This window comes from Sarcophilus harrisii, chromosome 2, assembly GCF_902635505.1.
Source record: "Sarcophilus harrisii chromosome 2, mSarHar1.11, whole genome shotgun sequence".
Lineage (NCBI taxonomy): Eukaryota > Metazoa > Chordata > Mammalia > Dasyuromorphia > Dasyuridae > Sarcophilus > Sarcophilus harrisii.
In genome coordinates this window covers 323,024,001-323,049,152 of record NC_045427.1, presented here as the reverse complement: position 1 = coordinate 323,049,152, position 25,152 = coordinate 323,024,001, and the positions used below count along the sequence as shown (strand labels likewise).

The window sequence follows — 25,152 nt, the reverse complement described above, 5'->3', positions numbered from 1 at the left end:
ATAAGTATTCTGATTCGGATAGAAAACTATCCTTTCATTTTGGGGGATAGTATTGAGGGAATATAAGAGAAAGAAAGGTGGAAGACATCTTCAATAGAAATTTGTCTCATAGGCCATCTCAGCACCTTTTAGGCAATTTATTCAAATCACTGTAAAAATTATTTGTAAAAAAGAACAACAAAAATAGTTTCATCAGTCAAGCATGTGAACCAATGTAGAATGGGTTCCTAAAATGCTTGTCAGGGAAAAAGAATTGGTAGTTCAGACTATTGTCCAATCTGTTTACAGAGCTGCAAAAGCCCATCCTGTAAAATTTCTGAGGAAAGGATGTTTGTTTTACAGCATGACTGTACTAGTTATGTTTTTCCAGTAGAAACTAGACAGAAAAACATCAACTCCCTTTATGCTTGATCAGCATCCACAGAGATTTCCATGGATAGAACACCAAACCTGTTAAGGGATCAGAGAGATACTTTCTTCCCAAATTCACAATTTGATATGTTATATGACTATAGGATGTTAACTTTACCTTCTTTTCTCTTGTGGTAAATTCTCTTTGTTTCCATCAGAACAGGAATCTGCAAAACACTTAAAAATCAGGTAAGGTTAATGTGAAATACCCCATTGGTACCTTGGATCCTTTCTACAACTTAGCCCAACTCCACTAAACTACATTAGGGGTGAAACACCACAGAAATGAAATTTGTCTAGCACAACTTCCTTAGTCCTGCTCCTAGTGGGTAGAAGGCTGCAGAGGTCACAATGCCATTTTTGTGGTCTCAGGACTTAGACATAGTGCTACATATACCAGACATGGAGTGACATATACTGATTCAGGACCCCTTTCCTTTATAAGGATACACTCTACTGCAGTTCACCTGGGGAAGGCGTGGAGACATCGCCAGTGATACATGGCTGGCTCCTCTTATGTACAGCTAAAATGGTATGGTTTTTAAATTACTAAAAGTTCTATTCTGCTCCCAAATTTCTTTGCTACCAAAACTCCTACCAGTAGTAACTTCTCTGGAAAATTATCTGTTAAAAATGCAAAACGGGTGGTCAGAAGATGTGTTAACCTTTTAGAACTAATTATAAATATTAGCTGGTATCTCTGAGAATGAGAGGTAGGACAGGTCAATTCTGAATGAGGAGAAAGGGATTAGGAAAGATTGTGAATTCTTCTAAGGAAGGCTGATCAGTAGATGAGTGTGTTACAATAAAAAGCTATGTGAAATAAGAAATAGAACGGGGCATTGTATACCTTGAGGCAATTAAAAAGGGAAATGGGAAAGAGATATCTTCTACTTAAATCGCAAATTGTTCTGGTTACCCTCCCAAAAGAATTATCACAGTGACACATCATTCTTATGAGAAGGATTATTGATAACCCAAATTTTAGTTTCATCAGGGAATTGAAAAATGTTCTCTAGACCTTTAGTCTAACATCTCATTTCCTAATAGCTACTCTTTTAAAGTGGCAATATAGAAGACTGAAAAGATCACTGGTCTAGGAAGCCAGAGACCAATAGTTTCAGTTCTTCCATTCAGTTGTGTGACTTTTAGTCAAGTCATTTCATCTAGATGGGACTCAGTTTCATCAAATGTAGAATGAGGGGTGTAGATTAAATAATCTCTAAAGTTCCTCCCAGATCAATGATTATATATGAGAATATACTCACTTTAAATTGAGTCTAAGCAGCATTCTGGTTTTTAGAGATTTCCAAAGTTGTAAAGAGAGTCCTAATCCATCTTTGTTTCTTTAGGAAAAAATTGAAAACCCTTTGGAGATGGTGAAGAAAAAAAGGGATACTGTTTTGGAACTTGAAATCAGAGGAGTAAGGAAGAGTCAGGAACTACTGGTAGGAAGAGGGCATGGCTCCTCAGCTGGTTTTCTCAGACACTCACCTTTAGTGCAATAGTGAGTAGCATGTGATCTCTAGAAAGAGAAGTTTTATGCTTGGTAAAAAGTTCTTAGTTTTGCATAAAGTTGTTATATTCACTTGAACAAACTACTAAGTAATCTGCATGTCTTTTTACATTAAAAAATTTTTTGTGAGCTTAACAGCCTTAGTAAATTAAACAATTCAACATCCAGAATAGAATAAGAGGCTTGCATAAAGAAATCATGATCTTGCATTTAAAGCTTGTTTTTAAACTTTATCTGTGTCTATATGTATGCTTGTACAACATGTGTACATAATACACATATGCACATATACATACATATGTATACACATGTATGTAAATGTATATGGGGGTATGGCTATGAATATACATAACACCCACACACATATGGCAGTAACAAAATGCATCCATTTATCTATGTCCCTTCCATACTTTTGTTTTGTTTTGTTTTCTTATGTGCATTTAAAAATGTTTTATTGATTTTTGTGTCTATTGACTAGTTTCTACCTCCCATTCACTTCCCCAGATAGAAGCCTTCTCGTTTAATAAATTATGTACTGTTCAGCAAAACAAATCAATAAATTGGCCATATCTGAGAACAGGAGATTATAGGTCATATTAAAACATTATATACATATATTGTTGTTGTTCAGTTGTTTCAGTCATGTCTTACTCTTCGTGACACCGTATGAGTTTTTCTCGGCAAATACTAGAGAGTAATTTGCCATTTTCTTCATACACACACATATTTAATATATAATTAATTATTTATATATTATATTATTAATTATTCTGAATCTCAAATCTATTTCTTAAGAGGTGAGAACCATATTTCTTCATGAAATAATTATTGTTTGCTGCTTTGATCAAAATTCTGAGGTTTTTCAAATTATTGTTATCATCACTTAAACTCTTCTGCTTATAAATTAGCCCTGCTCATTTCATTCTTTGTTTCTTAAAAAATTTTCCACATTTCTCTGAGTATCACATTTTTTATATCTTATGGTACTCTTATTACTTGTATTCTATCTGGTTCAGCCTTTCCCCGATTGTTTAGCACTTATTTTGTTTTCAGTTCTTAGTTATTACAAAAAGAACTGCTGAAAAAATTCTTTATCCTTGGAATAGATGGCTAACAGTAACATCACTGGGTCAAAGATTAAGTACAATTTAGCGACTTATCAGAAGTACATTAGAATGACTTTTCTCTTATATCCTTTCCAACAATTGTCCTCTCATTATCTTTGCCAAACTGATGGGTGCAAACCTAAGAATTGTTTTACATTGCATTTCTTTAATCATTAGTGATCTGAAGTATTTTTCATGGATCTTATTCTCATATCTTTTTATATAAGTTGAATATTAGACCTTTATCAGAGAAATCTGTTGAGTTTTTCCTCATTTTTCCTCTTTTATTTATAAATGCATTTATTTTGGTTGTATTAAAGCTTTTTAATTTTAAATAATCAATAATCTTAAATAAATAAATAATCAAATATTGTGGGTTTTTTCTTAATATGAAGGCATAGCCCCCCATAGTTGACATGTTTGGGTTTATTGAACAATGTTATTTTCAGTTATTTCTGAATTTTACTTGTTCTACTTATCAATTTTTCTATTTCTTAATCGGTATCAAAAATTTTGTATGGTACCTGCTTTGGAGAATAGTTTGAAATCATTTACTGCTAAGTCTCTTTCATTTTTACCTTTTTAAAATTACTTCTCTTCAGAGTCTTTATCTTTTGTTCTTTCAGATGAATTTTGCTATTATTGTATATAGTTATGTAAAGTAACCCTTTGGTATTCTCATTAGTATTATATTTAATATGTAAGTTATTTTAGACAGTAATTATAATAGATTTGCATGGTATACACAAAAAGAATTAATATTTATCCAATTATTTATCTTTTCATTTCTGTAAAGAATATTTTTAATTCAACACATTTAAGCCTTGAGTACTATTTAGAATGGACTTTTTTTTTTTAACGTGACAAATACTTTTTTATTTTATTTAGTGATTTTATTTATTTTTTTTAATTAAATAACTTTTTATTGACAGAACCCATGCCAGGATAATTTTTTACAACATTATCCCTTGCACTCACTTCTGTTCCGATTTTTCCCCTCCCTCCCTCCGCCCTCTCCCCAAAGATGGCAAGCAGTCCTATACATGTTAAATAGATTACAGTAGATCTTGGATACAATATATGTGTGCAGAACCGAACAGTTTTCTTGTTGCTCAGGGAGAATTGGATTTAGAAGGTATAAATAACCTGGGAAGAAGAACAAAAATGCAAGCAGTTTACATTCATTTCCTAGTGTTCTTTCTTTGGGTGTAGCTGCTTCTGTCCATCTTTGATCAATTGAAACTAAGTTAGATCTTGTCTTTGTTGAAGAAATCCACTTCCATCAGAATACATCCTCATACAGTATCGCTGTTGAGGTATATAATGATTTCCTGGTTCTGCTCATTTTGCTCAGCATCAGTTCATGTAAGTCTCGCCAATCCTCTCTGTATTCGTCCTGCTGGTCATTTCTTACAGAACAATAATATTCCATAACATAGAATGGACTTTTTTTTTTTCCATATCTTACTGCTGGGTTTTGTTAGATATACAGGAATTTTAACAATTTTTTTGTTTATTTTATATTATTGCTTCAATTGCTTCAATAAATTTTTGATTAACTCTCTAGGATCTCTAAATAAATTATCCTATTATCTGCAAATAGCAATGATTTTGTTTCCTCATTACCAACATTGATTATATCAATTTCTTTTTTTAGGGGGTTACAGCTCTAATTAGCATTTCTAGCACTATATTAAATTATAGTGGTAACTATGGATATACTTACTTTATCCTTGACCTCCAGTGTTTCTCCATTGCAGATAATTCTAGTTTTTGTTTTTTAATAAATGGCTTACTATAAAAAGGAAAGATCCATTTATTCCTATGCTTTCTAACGTTTCTAACATAGATTTAAATGTCATATTTTGTCAAAAGCTTTTTTTGTATCTGTTGACATTGTCAAGTGGTTGTAATTTTTTGTTAATACTATAATCATATTATGTTTATAGTTTTCTTAATGTTGAACCAAATCTATATATTTATCCTTTCTCTTTTTCTTTTGTTCAAATCTCCATCATTGCTATGATAGCTAATCTCTGCCTGGATGTCCCATAAGCATCTAAAGTTCAATATGTCCAGAACATATAACTTATTCTTTTCTCCCCAACTTTTATTCTTATTTTTATTTTTAATTCTATTCATGGTATTACTATTCCTCCAATCTCTGAACCATCCTTTATTTTTTATGCTTCCTCATTCTTCAAATCCAATAATTGCTAAGTTCTAAAAATTAATTCTGTATCTATAATATCTCTCCTTTATGTCCCCTCCATTTTCTACTCATAGAGTTAAAACTCTAGTTCAGGCCCTCATATCTTCTCATCTAAAGGTTTTTGTGCAATAACTTCCTCCCTGCTTCTAGTCTCCTCTCTCTAAATCATTCTCCACACAGGTGTCAAATTGATATTCCTAAAGTACAGTTGTAACCAAGACTTCCCTGTTCCAAAAGCTTATGGTCTCTAGAGAAAAATACAAATTCCTCTTCTATTCAAAGACATATATTAATTTTTCTCTTACACCCTTCTACATTACAGCCAAAATGACCTTTTCTTGTGCATAGTGTATCATCTCCTCTTTTCATGTCTGGGCTTTTCAAAAGTTAAGAATGCTCTTCCTCTACAACTCTGTCTCAAAGAAAGCCACTTTTGATTTAAAGTTGAGCTCAGGGGCCTTCATACATGATAATTCCCCCAACAAGATATAAGGCCCTTGATGGCAGATCTCATTTTGGTTTTGTTTTTATATGTCTAATGTCCAGTGCCTTACACATAAAAGACACTGAATGCCTCCTGAATTAAATAAAGCTCATTCTATGTTCAAAGAACTGTGATAGGTGTTGTAGTGCAAAAACAAAACAAATAAACAACATAGTAGATTCTCCCTCAAAGACTACATAAATATTCTACTGCCATACATAGTCTTCCCTAGTGACCAGTGATGTTTATTAAGGGCTTGTTCTCTGTTGACAAAAAGAAAGAATAATGAGAAGGCTATCCATGACTAGAATGTGCTTGCAGCCTAATGAAGAACATAGGACTATACCTGAAAAAGAAAATTTAAAGACATGTATAAGTAAGTGCAATTCAATACAAGCAGAATGGAAATAAAAACAGGGCGTTTGACCACTCTATATTTCACTGTTCTGCTCATCTGTGGGTACCGATCTTTGCTTTAGAAAACCTTTGATCTATATTTTCATAGTCTCATGTTCATTCATCATTTTGAGTCTTTCATCAGCTTCCATTAGCTCCCACATATACAAAGCCCACTTTTTATCTTTTACTGATATAGAAACACCATCTAGTGTCAAAAAAAGGCAACTCCAGACTACATATGGAATAAGGAAAATCTGACCTGCAGTGTGGCTGTATATTTTTTAAAAAACCAAATATATACTCAAACCCATTATTTTGAAGTCTAATTCAGACATAGGGATGCTTATCACCTTAAGGAGTTGAGATTTTAGAATAAGTTCTAAAAAATTCTTTCTAAATACTCCACTAAATAATCATAGTGTGATAATAGTGGAAATGTTACTGGACCTAAGGTACTTTCATCCTTTTAGTTACCCAGGTTAGCAAATTTGGAGCCATTCCTGACGCTTTCTTATTCCTCATTCCCACCATCACCAATGTAAAATCAAATCTTGTCAATTTTACATCCACAACATATATCTTTTATTTTCTCCTCTTCCCTTCCACAGTCATCACCTTACTTCAGAACTATATCACCTCTTTCTTGCCAAAACTCAAAGAAAAACCGGAACTACTACACTATATATGAGGATTTCTATGGGTAGCATGTTGATTTAGCCTTAAAATGTAGTATTACCAATGTTTTGTTTTATTTTTATTTATTAAGTTAAATATTCCCCAATTACACTTTAATCAGGTTCAATCACACCGGGGGGTATTGTGCACTGCCCATGGCAGTATGTTTGGCACCTCTGTTTTGGGCTACTGCTATAGTTTCCTAACTGAACTTCTGGCTTCTATAATCTGTCCTTTCCAATATATCTTCCACAAAATTGAGTTTCCTCCATCTCAATTCTTCTTAAAGCACAAAGTTGATCTTGTTACTCCTACACTCAAGAATTTTCAGGACTTCCTGGTTACTTACAGGGTAAAATACATTTTGGTATCTCAAAGCCCAATGCCTACCTTTTTAAAAAATTATTATAACTTTTTGTTGACAAAATATATGCATGGGTAATTTTTCAACATTGACCCTTGCAAAAACTTCTGTTCCAACTTTCCCCTCCCCTAGATGGCAGGTAGACCAATATATGTTAAATACAATACATGCATACATATTTATATAGTTGTCTTGCTACACAAGAAAAAATCAGATTTAGAAAGAAGGTAAAAATAACCTGGGAAGAAAAACAAAAATGCAAGCAAACAATAACAGAGAGAGTGGAAGTGTTATGTTGTGGTCCACACTCATTTCCCTGAGTTCTTTCATTGGGTGTAGCTGTTTCTGTTCATTATTGTTCAATTGAAACTGATTTAGATTCTCGCATTACTGAAGAGAGCCATGTCCATCAGAATACATCCTCATACAGTATTGTTATTGCCATGTACAATGATCTCCTGGCCCTGCTCATTTCACTCAGTATCAGTTCATGTAAGTCTTTCCAGGCCTTTCTGAAATCTGGTCATTTCTTACAGAACAATAATATTCCATAACATTCATATACCACAATTTACCCAGCCATTCTCCAATTGATGGGCATCCACTTATTTTCCAGTTTCTGGCCTCTACAAACAGGGCTGCCACAAACATTTTTGCATATACCAGGTCCCTTTCCCTTCTTTAATATCTCTTTGGGATATAAGCCCAGTAGTAATACTGCTGGATCAAAGGGACCTTTGTCCAATCCCTTTTGAGGTTTATGTAATATTGTACTCTCTCAGGAAGACAGAAGCCATTCCTTTCTGAAGCAGCCAATTCCAGTTTTGAACAGCACTAAAAGCTAAAGTTTTTCCTGATATCCAGCTTACATGTCCCTCTTGTAACCCATAAAACACAGTTCCTGGTTCTGCCCTCTGGGGCCAAGGAGAACAAGTCTTAATTCCTTTTATAGAGATGAATGACAACCCTTCCAAAACTTGAACATAACTGTCTTCCCTGATGATGGTGACTTAGGTCACTCCTGAGTTTTGTTAAATTGTTTTTATTAAATGAAAATTTTCATAAAATGAAAACATTTTTTCCCAATCTAAACACTTAACTTTCACCTAACCTTACATGACAGGGATATTGGTCTTTGCCATTTCCATGAAGGCATTTCTTTTTTGCATCTGTTTTATCTTTGCATCCCTAACACTTAGTAGGTCAACATGTATTCATTAACTATTATGTGTCAGGCACTATGCTAAATCTGGAGGATTCCCAAAAAAGGCAAAACTAGTTGATGCTCTCAAGAATGTCACAGTCAAATGATTAGATGAATTGGCTAGGAACTAAGAGATCTGGAAGCTACTCCCAATTTTGCCATTAACTGTACAATTTAGGACAAAATACTTTTACCTTAGTTTCCACATTTGACAAATAAGGAAGTTAAACTGAATCAAATAGATGTAAGTATAAATCTAGCGTCAGATGCTTATTAGATGTGTGACCCTGAGCAAGTCATTTTATCTCTGCCTTAGTTTTCTCATCTGTAAAATAGGGATAAATAATAGCTCCTCTCTCTTAGATTTGTTTTGAGGATCACATGAGATGACATATGTGAAATGCTAAGCCCTAGTACCTGACATATAATAATACTATATACATAATAGATATACATACATACATGTATATGTGTTTGTATATATTTAAATATGTATGTTTACATGTATTTAAAATTCTATGGCTAAAATCTATTGAGTGCCTATTATATGTAAAATATTATGCTAAAGCCTGGAACTATAGAGAGATATGATCTGGTCCCAGAACTTAAGGGGTTGGTAAGATAAATATATTTTATAGATTTAATACAATATATTTAATATATATTAATATAACATATTTAACACATTTTAAACTGAAGTATGATCTCATATTGGCAGCAGGGATGCTGGGATCTATGCCTTTCCCCAACTGTAAGAAAAGATGGAAGCCTGGGAACTGCAAAGCTCCACAGGATCCTCCCTGGAGAGAGAGAGACTCTAGGTCTAGAAACCTACAGATGCATACATAGTAGAAATGAATAGCAAGAATAGGAGAGGCTACCTGAATAGGAAAAAGTATCAAATATGCTTATGAGCCAGAGGAGCCTTGTTTGATGTGGTTATCTACATTGTTCACAAGTAGAAGGAATTAGTTGGTAGCAGATTTCTATTGCCAGCAACAAAGAATATAAGGTAGTGAAGGATATAATAGAAAGAAACTTTTAAAACAAATTGTACCTTTAGAACCTTGTGGAATACATAGTAGGCACTTACCAAATGATTAATGATTGACCCTCCCACACAGAATTTGCTGTTTGCCTGAATGTGCCTGTTTCTTTGTGTCTGGGACCTGGTGAATTGATCAATTCTCTCCTTCCTCCATACTCTCCTGCCATCATAATCCTCTAAGGCTTATGGTCTTTTTAAATGCTCCATCTTTTCATAATAGGTTGCATCTTCATGTAAAGATAAGCTGATTTTTACTGCATTCCAAACAAATTTGTTCATAGATAAGAAAGGAAAATTAAGAGTGGAAAGAAAAAAGTGATTCTGTATGATCAACTGCCCTGGACACCAAAAGATTTTATTAAATTCTCTGATGACATAAAGGAGACCTCAAAAGAGATCACTGATTATTTCATTAAAGAATCTTTTTTTTTAACCTCCATTAGCATATCTAATCAATGGATAATTTACAAATAATCCTAGACTTAGAAACACCATATTCCTAGACAATTGCTTACATATGAACTTAATTAGTAGATGATAGAAATAATGTGGATATAGTTTACCTAAATTTTAGGAAAGTTTTAAATCAATTAAATCAATGAATTATACTATTCATGGAAAATGTGGAGAGAAATGAATTAAACAATTATACAATCATATACATAAAAGACCTGCCAGACTTAGAGGAGTTGTTAATGGTTCAAAATCAACATGATAGGTTTCCAGAGGCATTCCCTCAGGGAGCTATGTTTGGCCCTACACTGCTATTTTATTTGTTTGTTTTTTGTCTTTGTTTTTGCTTTTGCCAGCGTTAAAAATAAAGGGATAATAGTATGTTCATCAAATTTACAGATGAAATAAATCTGGGAACATAGTAGATGACAAAATTTAATTAGGAATAAATGTAAAATCTTGCACTTGGATACAAAGAATCAACTTCATAACTGTAATAAAATGAAGGAAGCATAGATAGAGGAGAGAAATTAGGTCTGGATCAAAATCAAACAAAACTCTCAATAATTATAATTCACATCTATCTACTGATTAAAGATTTATAAATTTGTACTTTATAATATAGTTTTATCCCTATTTTACAAAGTGAAAGGCAACTTTAAAATGACTGGTTTTGCCTTTCTTTGTAACCCCATCATTCAGCATAGTGCCTGACATATAATGTACTTAATAACTTGTGGCTATTGACTGACTTTTTTAATAAGGAAGAGTATGTTAAGAACATAAAAAATTACAGAGATATTTTTCTAATAAGTTTCTGTTTATTCAGATAAGCATGGAGATTTGTGTATACGGAGGTAGTCACCACTGTCAGAGAGGATGTTCCCCTATACAACGTGAATCTTGGAAGGTTGTCCTTTTAGATGTTTCTTTATGTGGATATTATTATCAAGAATTCATGACACTTCTGAAAATTATTGAGTGATCCTTCTTATTGAAATTCATGATTACTCGAAAGAAGTTGGTTTTTCATACAGGAAAAACTAAATAGCTAAAAAAATACTTTTCATATAAATAATGAAATGCAATTGGTTCACTTCACTGATGTGTGGGCCATATTTTGGGCAGACACTGAGCCAGGAAGTGAAAAGAAAATAAAGTAAGCTACGTTGTATTTCTTAAAATTGTAGTGCTTTTAATAAAATCAAACTATTCTGTGGTATAAAGATTTGTCTTTTGATTAGTTAATTAATTTTCAAAGACCAATCTTTTAAACACAGATGTACTTCAGAAATGCCAAATGCCTACAAATCTTGGAATATTACAATCTCCAAAAGATTTTCTTCTCATGAACTTTCCATCCTTCCTGGGCTCATTTCCTTTGTAGAAAGGAGATGATGCTTTTTTTTTTTTTTTTAACATAATAGCCTAAAATTATGACAACAGTTGAACTATGATATTGTCACGTTCATTCTTTATTTAAAAATTAATGTTTTTATTAATATAAATGGTTATTCAGAGTGGGCCTGACTCTGACTGATCTTCTGTTTAGTTTAGGTCTAATTTAAGGATGAAATGAGTTACTATTTGACATTTAAAAAGGAGTTTACTTAGCCATAAAAGATATTCAACAAGAATACTCCAGCATTTGGCTTGGTTAGAAATAGCTCTTCTTTATCTCTATATGGAAATATATCTAGTCATCAGGGCTGAATGTGATGATTCTTATGGTCTTGGGATATCCACCAAGTATGAAGGATCCTGATATCAATTAGGTAGGTCATTTATGCTCTGAGTAGGCCAATACTTCAAGGGATTATCAGGAAGATGGCCAGAAATGTACAATGTGGGTCTTAGCCTAGTGGTACAATCAAAACCTAGGAACAACACTGTTGACTTTCAAGGGAAGAGTAGTCTAAATCAAGGTGGAGGTCAAGGTGGGAGATTATCGCAATGGTTTAAACATTTTTCTCTCTATTAAGTTAGGGTAACATTAATCTTTATTTTGTGTTCATCTATCTTACACATAAAGCTTATGCTCTATTTGCTTGTAGATAAGGAAGAAACTACTTATTACACTAAAGTACTGAATGATTAATACATTTTTATTCTGAGAAACCCGTTCATAATATATCATTTGGTATTTAAAGAGACTTGAATAAACTAGTCTGCTGAAATAGAATCAGGGGAATCATACAGCAGCATCATTGAGAAAATTTATGATCAGAGAAGAAGGTGAGGCTGGTTCTGTAATAAGAACAAAGAATTAGATATAGAAAGGCTAAATGTTTTATCGGTGTCTATGGAACATAAGAATACTAAATCCCAATAACTTCCTTGTGAGAATCACACTTAAAATAAAGGTCCTGCAAACATTCAAAATTTCCTGCAGAGAACATAACTCTATTAGTCACATTGTTGGAATGTGTATGCTTGCCAAAAAGACTATTTTATGGAGAACTCACACAGGGCAAACGCTCACAAGGTGGTCAGAAAAAATTGATACAAGACCACTCTCAAGATCTCTATTAAAAATTTTAGAAATGATTGTATGATATGGGAGAAGATACTGTGCTCTATAAATAAAGCAAAACACAAATTCATCTCAAATGTTCATTAAGCCTATTTGTTTCCAACCTGTGGCAGAGCATTCTGAGCTTGTATTTATTTGTCTGATCAGCTACAGTTGGACACACTTATGACTCTTAACATAGTGATGTCATTTTGGTCTATCTTTACTAATTTGCTGGAGATGTGAGGTGAATTAAAACACACACAATTAAAATAAAATAATTTTCCAAAATTCAATTAATTCACAAGTATATAAAACTATTAGTGACTAAGTCACTAATAATAGAAATGAAAATTTAAGTAACTCTAAGCCTTTACCTTACAATCCCGCAAACTAAGATGACAAAAACAAACAAACAAACAAACCTAAAAATCCAAAACAGAAGCAGTCAGTGTTAGAGAGGTTATTGAAAAGATAGACTGTTGGTCGAGCTGTTGTTCTAATTGATCTAACTGTTCTGGAAAGTAATTTGGAACTATGTGAGGAAATTAACATGCCCTTTGCTCCAGGGCCACATCTTTAAAGCATATTTCCCAAAGAACTGATGATAAAAAATTTTCATATATAATAACATATTCAAAGCATCTTTCTGTAAAAACAACTCCCCACCTCGAAACAAAATTGGTGTCTTTCAATCGGGGAATAGATGAACAAATTTTAGTATATCAATGTAATAAAATATTATTGTGCTATTAAGAAACAACAAATATATCATTTCTTATTTTTCTTCCTAAATTACAAATCTGACCATGTCACCCTATCCCACCCCACCATTCAGTAAACTCCAGTGGATCCCTATCATCAACTCCAAAGTGAAAAAATAAAATTCTCTGTTTTGTATTCAAAGACCTTCATAATTTTCCCCCTTCCTATCTTTCTAATCCTCTTATACCTTATTCACTACCATGTGTTACTGTCTGATATAATGGCAATGGCCTCCTTGCTGTCCCTCTAAAAGTCACTGCGTCTCTTTATTCCAGGCATTTTCACTCACTGCTTCCTTTACTCCTCCACTATCCCCATCTCCAACCCATTATCCAGGCCTGGAATTCTCACCTTCCTCACTGCCTCCTGGGTTTCTTAACTTGTTATAAGTCCCAGATAAAATCTTACTTTGCACAAAAAGCTGTTTTTGACCCTCCTTAGTGCTGCTGAATTCCCTGTGAGATTAACTCCATTGCATTCTGTATATACCTGTTTGTACATGGTTGTCTTCATGTTGTGTTTCCCCTTGTTAGACTAGCATGTCTTAAGTGATTAGTAAATGCTTATTGACTTGTGGGCAATATGAAGATTTCTAAGAAATTTGGGAAGACCTCTGTGAATTGTAGAATGAAGCAAATAGAGCCAAGAGAGTAACATATATAATGACAAAAATACAAAGGAAAATTTCACTAAAAGATATGAGAAATAAAATCACAATGAAAAAGCTAAACTTCAGAGGGCTAATAATGAAAGCTTTCTTAGGTAGACAAGTCTTGAACTATAAGTATAGAAGGAGACAAATGGAGTCAGACATGGGACAATGTGTCAGTTTGCCTTGCTTAACTATACTCTTTTTTTTAATAGTATTTTTCCAATTACATGTAAATATGGTTTTCAACATTTATCTTTTTATAAGATTTTTTAGTTCTCTTTCCCACCTCCTCAAGACAGAAAGCAATCTGATATAGGTTATACATGTGCAATCATTTAAATATGTTTTCTTATAAGATAAAGTTCTATTGGAGCATTGGTATTGAGAAGCTATAGCAATGTAGAAAGAAGAATGTCAATAAAATTTTAAAAATGATACAGAAGATCATCAATTGGTTAGCTGAATATTTTTCATAGAATCAAAAACTTGGAGGACACTGAAATAAAAAAAGCTTTTACTCCAAAGAGGTAACATGAAATGGCTTTCTGACCAGAAGGAATTTATAAAAGAACTCAAAAAAGAATTTAAAAATCAAATAAGAGACACTGAGAAAAAACTAAAAAATAAAAACCATCCAAGAAAAATAAGATCAGTGTAAAAAAAAAAAAAAAGCTAACCAACTAGAAAAGGATATACAGAGTCTCAAAGGTAAAAATAACTCTCTGAAAATTAGAATTGGGCAAGGGGAAGCCAGTAAAGCTTTGAGAAACCAAGAAATAATAAAACAGATTCTAAAGAATGAAAAAATAGAATAGAACGTAAAACAGATAAAGAAAAGAAAATATAAGAATAATTGAACTGCCTGAAAGTTGTGACCAAAAGAAGAACACAATAATGCAAGAAATAATCCATAAAAATTGTCCTGGAGTGATAAAACATGAGGGGAAAGTAGAAATAAGAGAAAACCCACCACATCAACAAGATCCTTTGTGGAAAACACATGGGGACATTATTGCCAAATTTCAAAACTCCTAGATCAAAGAGAAAATTTTGCAAGAAACAAGAAAAAAACAATTTAAATACACTGGAGATACAATTAGAATTGTACAGGACTTATCAGCAGCCACAATAAAAGACTGCAGGTCCTGGAATCATTTCTACTGACATCAAAACAACTAGGCCTATGGCCAAAAATATCATATCCAGCAAAATTATCTACAATATTGAATGAGAAAAAAATGGATATTCAACAAACTTGAAGATTTTCAGGACTTTCTATCAACCAAACCTGAACTTAACAGAAAATATAATATATAAGAGACAATATCAAAGATCTAGTTTGTTTGTTTGTTTTTACATGGGAAATGTATATTATATGTTTATGATTGACATCTACAATAGAGCAGCTCAAAAGAAAGATTGGGGCAGAGTTAAGGTAAAAATAATAATTCTTATACAAATGAGGTACAGAGAAAAAAACAGAGACAGAAGAGGCATTGGGGCAGAAGGGAAGAGGACTCATAGTTCTGAAAACCTAACATTGGGAACAGATTAAATAGGCAACACTACATATATACCTTGATAGATATAATACCCTCTAAAATCTATAAAGAAATGAGGGGGGCAGAGATGGGCAGACAGGGAAGCAAAAGGTGAGGGAAGAAGACAAGAGAGGGATCCATGGGGGGGAAGAGGTTAAATAATAGCAAGGAAGGTTAAGGATCAGAATTAAAGCAAAGAGTCAGCAGAGATAGGAAAGTATGTATATGTATGTGGGAGGTATGTATGTGTATACATATATCTACATATGTATATATAAATATATCCTTTCTTAACTGTAGCCTGCTTGGGGGGGGGGGGAGGATGAAAGGAGGAGAAAAGAATAAAATTTAAAACATGTGCAGCAGAGAACAAAAGAATAATTTACAAGGAAGTAAAGAAAAGACAGACATTCAAGAATATAATTTCTTTTATTTATGTGTATATATATATATATATATATATATATATATATATATATATATATGCTTGAACTGGTATTTGTTGTTATATATCTTGAAACCTTTCTGATGTTCTGCTGGGCACATGACAATGTTCTCTTTTGTTTTGTTTCATTTTGTTTTATATCCTTTTCTGTTTTTTCTTTTTTCTTATTCTGTTTTTTACATAAAATAAATTTTTAAAAATTAAAAAAAAAAACCTTGGAGAAGCATAAAACAGTATGAGAAGATCAGTTAGTTAATTAGCATTTATTAAGTACCTACTAAATGCCAGAAAGGGCAACTAGGTTAGGGATGGACATGAAGATCTGAGAGTAATTTGCATAGAGATGTCAATTTAGCTGATGAGATTATCACATGAAATAGCATCGATGAATAAGAGAAGAGGATTCAATATAAACCCTTGAGGGGACACCCATGGTTAGTAAGTATGACCTAGATAAAGATTCAGCAAAGGATAGATGGTACAATGGATAGAGAGCTGGGCCCTTAGGTCAGAAAGATCTGAATTCAAATTCAACCTCATAAACTTACTAGATGTGTGACCCTGGACAACCTAATATATTGCTAGTTTCAGAAAAAGGATCTCAAGAAATGCTTGGTGATTGATTTAATTCATAATATTGAAAACTTATTGCTGGCTTATTGTCCAGATTGCCCAGTTACTTGAAAAAGTCACAGATTCTTCCCGCTTCCATTCACACATTTATAAACTAAATATAATACTGGAAGGAAGGAAGGATTTGTTAAGTGTCTACTATGTGCCAGACACTGCTAAATAGTTGCCTTATCTTCAAAAATCTAGATGAGCATTCCCCCAAAATTCTCCCTCCCTTTCCCCTCCCCCTTCCTTCCCCCTCCCCTCCCCCTCTCTTCCTCTTCCCCTTCCTCTCCCTTCCCCTCTCCCTCTCTTCCCCCTCCGCTTCTCTTCTCTCCCCCTCCCCTTCCCTCCCCTTCTCTTCCCTTCCCTTCCCTCTCCCTTCCCTTCCTTCTCTTGTGTTCTGTTCTCTATACCCTTGCCTAACTGGACCTACTTCAAGTTTCTCCCTACTTTAATCCCTCTTCCACACAGTTGGCAAAGTGTTTTTCCTTAAGCACAAATCTGACTATACTGTTTCTCTACTTAGTAAGTTCTAGTAACTCCTTATTGCTTCTAGGGTAAAATATAAACTCCTATATTTAGAGGACTATATCTAGCCTATCTTTCCAGCTTCATAATACATTACTATACTCTACAATCCAGCCAACTGATCTTGTCTCTATTCCTCACACTTTTGTGTGCCCCATCTCCTTGCCTGGAATTAACTCCCTCTTTAACTCTGTTTCACAGAATACCTCCCTTCTTTCAAAACATATCTTTTCTGATCTTCCCAAATTTTCCAATGTCCTTATTTCTAAATGCTGTTGTATTTATTTTGCTTTGATTGTACAAATTCTTGCATATGAACTTGTTTTCCCCAATAGAATGGGGGAAGAGTTCCTTTGAGAGTAGAGATGGTTTCATTTATTATATTTTTGTCCCTAGCACTTGGCATATGCTGGCACAAAGGCTATTACTAAATATTTGATTGATTAACGACATTATCATAGTCTCATGAGTTCAATTATCATCCCTATGAAAATAATACTAGATAGCACTTATATGTTGCTTTGCAAAGCACTTTATACATGTTATCTCTTTTGCTTTTCCCAGCCTATCTATCAAGCGATACAACTATTATCCCCATTTTACACATGAGGGGACTAAGATTCAGAAGTTAGGGTCACATAAATACTAAACATCTAAGGCAGGATTAGAATTCAGGTCTTCTTATATATTAAACTTCCTGATGGAGATCTCTACCTGCATGTTGTATAAACATTTTGAACTTAATAGTTCCAAAACAAAACCCATTTTTCTTCCCTACTGAAAAAGAAAGAAACCTCAAAACAATAACAAAGAATTGGTTCTTCTGCTAAGCTTTGCTGTGGGCACTGCCATCTTTCTAGTCTCCCTGGATAATAACCTTGGAGTCATCCTTGATTCTTTGTCTTGCATTTCTCCCGGACACCCCCTCTCTAGTCCCACAGCCGCCACCTTGCTTCAGACTTAGTTCATCAAATTGACCCTGGCTGCAATAACATCCCAATTGTTCTCTATGCTTCTGTTTTCAAATCTTTCCTAGACACACAGCTGCCAAAGCAGTATTTGTAAAACACAGGTGCACCATGATATCTTCTTGCTCCAAAAGTCTTCAGGGATGCCTGTTGCCTTTAGAGTACAGCACAAACCCTCTAGCTCGGCCCTTAAAGCCATTCAGTCTGACTTCACCCTCCTGCTCACATTTCTTCCCCATCACTGCCCTTCAGGAACTCCACTTTCCAGCTAACCTGGTCCATGTGCTGTTTTCCCCACTCAGCATTCCTTTTCCCACCTTGCAATCCATCCTTCAAAGCTGGAATGCACTTTTTTTTTTCTCATAAGCTTCTATGGGAAACCTTTTCAGGTCCTTTAAGTTGTTAGTGTCCTTTTCTCGCTTCAAATGAAACTATATGTACTCATGATGATGTTGGGGAGTGTCGTGTGTCCGAATCATCTACAGACAGAAAGCAAGTTGTCACCTTATGAGTTAACCAGCCAGAGGATGTGGTATAAACGATGACCAGCAGGTGGCATTCAAGCCACCAACCACGTCGTGTTACATAAATGGGTCCAGGGCAGCACCAGCAAGGTCTTCTCACTGAGGTTACACTATCCCCATCACTTACCAGAGTGTGCTCAATCAAGCCTATGAACTCCTGGACTATTTACCCCTGATGAAAATGCTTATGTTGGGGAAAGCACAGTTCCCAATTCAATATTCATGTAGAGGTATGAAAAGAAAATGTCTGAAATATCAAAATCACAGAAATCTCAGTGTGACTCTAGTGCCCATCATGATTTATTTGGAAATTTTCTCTCTTTCTGTTTAACCAACTGCCTACATGAGACTCATATTTCAAAAGACTTTTCAGTGACAATATGTTTTGTTAAAATGAGGTAAAAACTATTTTAAAAAATTAGTTATCAATCCTAATTATTTTCCCTAAACCTCATTCCAGCTGGTAGGTTGTGGGGAAAAATTTAGGGAAAAGGTTGCTCATTTGGAACTCGCTAGGATCAGCTTTTTGAACAACTGTTGAAAACAGGGGTTTTGAACTATCTCTTAGCATGCTCTCATGCTTCTTGTCTTTGCTGGTTCAGTCCTGCTCCATCTCAGTGTTGGCTCACCCGTTGCTTTTCCTTGCCATCATAGCACCTTTATATCCTGTGTCTTCCCCAGAATTCTCACTTTAGCCACTTACAGATCAGGAGATCTATGATAGATTTTCCTTTGACAAACTTAAATTAAGTTGAAGCAACAGCAACTTTCAGCATTGAGTGGCCAGGGACAGCCAGTGTGGTAACCAGTTTCCCTTCTTGCCAATTCTGTTCCTACTCTCAGTAATCAGATTGGATGGAATGGTAGATCAGCAATGCTTTCCAAAGGAGAATACAGCACCCTCTCCCTCCCCTCAGAAGGGAAGGGGGAGAGGCAAAATTGAATAATTGCATGCAAATCTCACCCCATCTCCCAGACTCTCATATGACTTTATCTCTGTCCTGAGAATGCAGAGTCCTGCCTCCAATACTCTCCCAATTCAGTTTTTCCTGCTGCGGGTCCCTCTGAATCCCACAGGGATGAAACATATTTCAGACTCCACCTCATGCTTCTCTGTGAAACATTATAGTTCTCCCAATAGAATGTAAGACAGGGATAAGGGCAGGGACTGGGTTTCTTTCTTTGTATCTTCAGTGTCTAGCATAATGTTTTTGCATATAACAGGCCCCTAATAAATGAATTAATCAATAAATGAATTATAAATAAATTCCTAAAAATCAAAGAGAACTAAAATTAATTTTGCTTTTATAAATAACTAGAGACATTCTAGGAATGTTATAAAATCAAGGTTAGACATCACTGCTACAGGAAGACATCAACTAATGTTTATATGCTTGAAGTTCACATATTTTTTAAAGAATCAAATGTTTTGATCTCAGAAAGTCCTATCTTATGTAAAAATGATACTGTAGTATTATGGGGAAAAAGACTTACAATGTGATATTATTTATGCGTGATAATGAAAAATTTGTGTTGAGTGGAAATTTTTTTTTAAAATAGCTTTCATTTTCCCATTTATCTTTGTATATTTCAGAGACAAACAGAAACTGAGAGGCAGAAGATAACATCTGAATTTGAAAAACTCCACCAATTCTTAGTGCAGAAAGAACAAGACTTCCTGGCCCAGCTGAAAGAGATAGACAAGGCTATTTTAAAAACACAGGATGAGAATATTAATAGGCTCTTGGAAGAGAGGACCCTTCTCAGCAACCTTTTAAAAGAAATGGAAAAGAACCATCAAAAGCCCGAAAATGAATTCTTAGAGGTTGGCTGTTAGAATTGTGAATCAGAGAGAAAGGATAGGAATAAAAGGGGTGTATTCTATACTATCAGCCAAAACTAGGCAACCCCAAGACAGCTCACTTAATCTCCCTGAAGAAAAGACATATAAAGAAACCCTAGCAAAGCACTCCCCATCTCCAAAAGTGGGAATGTATTATCCAAGCAGAAAGGACAATTCAGTGATTCAGTTTGAAGTAGAAAGAAGTTACTTAATGTAATTAATTAGCTTTCACAAAACACTCACAAGATCATTCCACCTTTAGGAGACTGCTAGTCCAGTACATGAGGCATCAAGTTGGGAGTTAGATTTGAAATGTCAGCCTAATTCTGCCTGTTACTTGTTTGGTTACTTTGGATTTCTCCTTTCTGGGTTCTATTAACTTGATGGTACCAATAATACCCATTTCTGACTAGCAAACAGAAATTATGTAAAGACTGGCAAGAAACAGGTCCAAATTTTACCTGAATGACTAGTAATAAATTTAAAGAACATGATAAATTCCGCCCCCCTTACTAACTTATACCATATTTAAGAGAATCATTTCCCAATCTATATTCCCTTTCACACACACACACACACACACACACACACACACACACATGCACACTGATAATTACTTGTCATAATGGAAAATTAAACAAAACCCAACTAGCAAAGCAGCTATATATTCCAGTATATGCACTGTTCCACTACTACCATCTTAGTTAAATATCTAAATAGAGACTTTACTGAGCGACATGGCTTTGTTAGATGATTAAGTCTATCTTAGTGAATCTTCTTGCCAAATAACAAACTTAAAACATATGTGTGAAAAAGTCAGGAAAGTAGGAATGAATCCATATCTGTATTCCCACTAAAGGTACCTATGGTGAGAAGCTAATTTTTTAAATTGTAAACAACTTTGCTAGATAAATGCTAATCTAATAGGCTGTGGTATGTTTTGAAAAGTGAGGAAATTCAGGGCATGCAGATAAGAACCTTCATCTTCTTTGTTTTCCTTATAGGATGTCAGGACCATCTTGCACAGGTATGTACCTGGACAGATAGAATTCTAAGGGGCTATGGCCAACCTGGTCCCTTGAAAAAGTCTTGGGAAACCTGATGATGCAACATTAGTAGTGGCCACATTATGGGACACATGTAGATTCTAAATTAGCAAAACAATGAATAATAACCACTTACCTTGCCCTGAAGCTCTTTTGCCTGGAACCTAGAAAAGTTGGAGGGAAGGATTAAGAAAAGTAGAAAGGACATTATTTGGAGTCAAAAGACCTGGGTTTGAGTTCTAACTTTCCTTTAGAAACTTCTTCCAGTTAAGTTTCTCTATAAAATGAGAAGTTTGGACTAGGTGTCCAAAAAAAAAGTAAGCTTCTTTTTTTGAATTTAAATTTATAACCTTATTAAAAGCATTTTAACTTTTGCCATTAAAGAAGGGGAGCAGGTAAAATGTTAGTATACTAGTCATTTTTATTTTTGTTATTGCCACCAACCCAAAACAATGCTCATAGTATCTTGCTGCCTAGTTACCATTGTGGGAAGAATAAGGGTTTTCAGCTAAGCCTTTTATGCACTGGTGGCTTTATAGCACTAAATTCTGAGTAGACTTTCTGAGAGATTTCAGAACCTCCATGAAGGGGAAGAAGAATAGTAAAGAAATTAGGAGAAAGTATTAAACAAGCCTTACTGTTCTGGAAATGTAATTTCTAGTGAAAAAGGTATTATTCCTCTTGACCCTTTCAATTCAATCAATCAATTTACAAGTATTTATAAAGTTATTTATTTAGCACCTACTACTCTGTGCTAGATACTGGAGAAACCAAACCAGCAATATACAATTCACTTTCACATAAGAAATAGAAAATCCTCACTTGATTTTCAAAATTCCATGTCTATCCTTAGGCATGATAATACTAAGCCCCCTATGCCAATTTCCAAGTTCCCTGACCTGGACAAGAGAATCAAGATTTTCTCCCAGAAACATCAGTATCTCAGCTATTGTTTACAACAGTTCAAAGGTAATGGATTATAATTGTTTTCATATGAAATGTTTATTATTGATCCATGGCCATTTAGACTAACAGTTCTCAAAAAGGGGTTCCAGGACTCCTTGAAATACCTGAGATCCTTTCAGGAAATTCAGAAGATTAAAACTATTTTCATAATAATTCTAAAACATTATTTGCTTATTAAAGTATCCCTTTCCTAACTATATATTGATGCCATGTTTCCTTCATATAGTTCAAACAAAATAATATATCACAACAGAATGCATGCAGAAGCAGATGAAAATCCATTTGTCTTCTAGTAAGCCAGATATTAAAGAGATTTGCCAATACATACAAACCAATGCCATTCTTCTTACTAATTCTTTTTTGTTTTTAAAACATAGCATTTTTCCTATAAATATTACATTTATGTTAACATGAAATGGATTTATTTTAATGAATTAATAAATAATTAAATTTTTATCTATTTTAATTTCTAATATAAATAAATGTGTGTATATCTATCAAGTATATACACATAAATATATTCCACATAAACAAAAGCTCTTTGGGTCTTCAATAATTTTTGTGTGGAAAAGTGTTAAGAGCAAAAAAGTTTGACAATTATTAACCTAGAAGATGATAATTGTGTCTTTGCTATGATACATAACTAACTGTTCTTTTTTAGTGACATTTTAAAATAGTTAGCACCTTAGTGCCTCAAAACATTTTAACTTTTTTTCCCCTCTAGAAAATCTGCCATCTCCCCTGGTGGAAATAAGAGGTAAATTGCTGAAAATAACAAGTCTGGTAAGGCTAGCTGTATGGATATCACCTGTAATTTTTTTTTCAAAACTATTAAGTATTTATTTTTCCTTCCCATCTTCTCTATGTACAAATTGAAAAACAAAACAAAACAAAACCCTAGTAACAAATATGCATAATGGAACAAAACAAATTTGCATATTGGCCATGTTCAAAACTTTGTGTCTCCTGCATAATTGTCTACCACCTCCCTCTCAAAACTGTGGTGAGAAGCATTCTTCTACATTAGTGCTCTGTAATTATGGTTGGTCACTATATTATTTTCTTTTTTTAAAGAAAAGCAAAGAAAGCATACTCCTTCCCATAACCTGGAGATTTGAGGGCTAGAAGGGAGAGAGCAGAAGCGATGACAGTTATCAGGCTATCATTTTCATATTCACTATCATATTCAAAGAAAATAGGATTGGGTCCCAGAGCCCAGTTTACTTCGGTGCAAATTCTGCATTTGGCTGGCAGGGACTGCTTTCAAATTGCATTTATAGGAGGACAATACAAATTGACATTGTTCAAAATAGAGAAAGGACATCTGAAGGTAATGAAATCTGAAACCAAGGAAAGTGAGTAGTTAAATAGATAATAAGGCTATAAAATTGACTGGAAAAAAAAAATTGGTTCTTCTGTTTATACCACAGACAGCTCCAATTTCCACAAACAAAGCTCAGCTTTTTTTTTTTTTTTTTTTTTAAATTTCAGAGGAGCCTCAAGACTCTTAGAAATGATCACTCATGGCCAATAGAAACTAAGTCAGATTCCAGTGATCCTCAGGTCTTTCCTGCTGTGGAAAGAGATGCTGAGAAATCATCTTGCATCTGACATAGTTCAGTAGAAATATCTCTGGATTTGGAAGGAAAGGGACCTTCTTATGGAGAAAATAGGGTAAAAGAAGGAAGAATCAATCCCAGCGGTTATCTAGCCAGAGCCCTTTTCCACTCCCTCCCCCTGACTAACTCATACCCACGTAACCAAGCTATGCATTCCCACTGAATGATCACATTCTCTCCAAAAATTAGTTCTCTCTGGTTTTCTCTCCCCAGATTTTATGACATTGGACCCAGAAACTGCCAATGCTTTTCTTATGGTGACAGAGGATCACCTGCATGTGAGAAACGTAGGGACCAAACAGGATGTCTCCAAAAACCCAAAGCGATTTTCCTATTTTTCCTGTGTCCTGGGGTCTCAAGGTTTCAACTCAGGCAAGCACTACTGGGATACAGAGGTTACTCATGGAGGTTACTGGGGACTGGGAGTTGTGAAAGAATCAGTGAATAGGAAACAGTGGTTTAAGCTAAGACCTGAAGAAGGAATCTGGGCTATCGGGCTGTATCAAAATCAGTACCAAGCTCTTACCTCCCCCTGCACTAGTATTATGTTGAAAGAGAAACCCAAGAAGATCACAGTTGTCTTGGATTATGAAGAGGACTTGATATCATTCTACAATACTGAGACTATGAATCACATCTTCACTTTTTCTGCTACTTTCACTGAGAAACTCTTCCCCTTTTTCTGGCTGCCCTCAAAAGGGTCTTATTTAACACTCTGTCCCAGTAGGGAGTCACGCTTCCCTGAACATTTCTTCCTCTCTGAGAAATTTACAACATGACAAATACCTAGGAGTTACTGTCATTGCCATCTTCATGACTGCATGACGGAATTCAGATTTCTATTCCTCGTTGGGGGTTTAAATGTTGTGTAAATGAAACTCACCACCCATGAACACTTAGAGCCTTTTCCTGTTTTAATGTGTTCGTAGTCAAGTAATATTTTCTGAACTCTTGTTTTTTTCTTCCACTTCATCCATCCAACTTTATTTACAATTCACTTTCCTCTCATCAAACAAAACCCACCTCCCTGAAAGCCCCAGGTTGTGAGAAACCTCCTCCAAAGAAGTAAAAATCTCTGAACTTATGGAGCAGTTTTCACTAATCATCCAGATGAGAACAGAGAAGTGTCAAACACGGGGCCTACAATAATCTCCAGTGTTGCAGAAACCAAATTAAAATGAATTTGGGAAATATAATATCTTTGCCAAGAAAATCCCAAATGGGGTCATGAAGAGTCAGAAATGACTGAGACAACT

General features: G+C 34.5%; 1 protein-coding gene and 1 long non-coding RNA gene across 2 annotated transcripts in view; one reads left to right on the top strand and one right to left on the bottom strand.

The window, feature by feature from the left end:
* Positions 1-680, bottom strand: part of LOC116421590 — a 65,636-nt gene extending 64,956 nt beyond the window's left edge. Inside the window, exon 1 of the long non-coding RNA XR_004232035.1 lies at positions 530-680. This is a non-coding gene — a long non-coding RNA (uncharacterized LOC116421590). The remainder of the gene's footprint in view (positions 1-529) is intronic.
* A 125-nt stretch (positions 681-805) lies between these two features.
* LOC100916945 (tripartite motif-containing protein 15-like) lies at positions 806-24,810 on the top strand. Its single transcript, XM_003756349.4, has 7 exons — positions 806-943; positions 1,764-1,859; positions 20,017-20,247; positions 21,270-21,292; positions 22,165-22,280; positions 23,002-23,034; positions 24,110-24,810. The coding sequence occupies exons 1-7, from the start codon at positions 941-943 to the stop codon at positions 24,673-24,675; spliced, it is 1,068 nt and encodes a 355-aa protein (XP_003756397.1). The 5' UTR covers positions 806-940; the 3' UTR covers positions 24,676-24,810.
* Positions 24,811-25,152: the final 342 nt, after the last annotated feature.

What these genes read in the sequence shown, in the direction of transcription:
- LOC100916945 (XM_003756349.4), top strand. An exon ending in GGAAGAGTCAGGAACTACTG is followed by an intron (nt 1,860 to 20,016) that starts GTAGGAAGAGGG and finishes TGTATATTTCAG; the next exon opens with AGACAAACAGAAACTGAGAG. An exon ending in TCCCCTGGTGGAAATAAGAG is followed by an intron (nt 23,035 to 24,109) that starts GTAAATTGCTGA and finishes TTCTCTCCCCAG; the next exon opens with ATTTTATGACATTGGACCCA.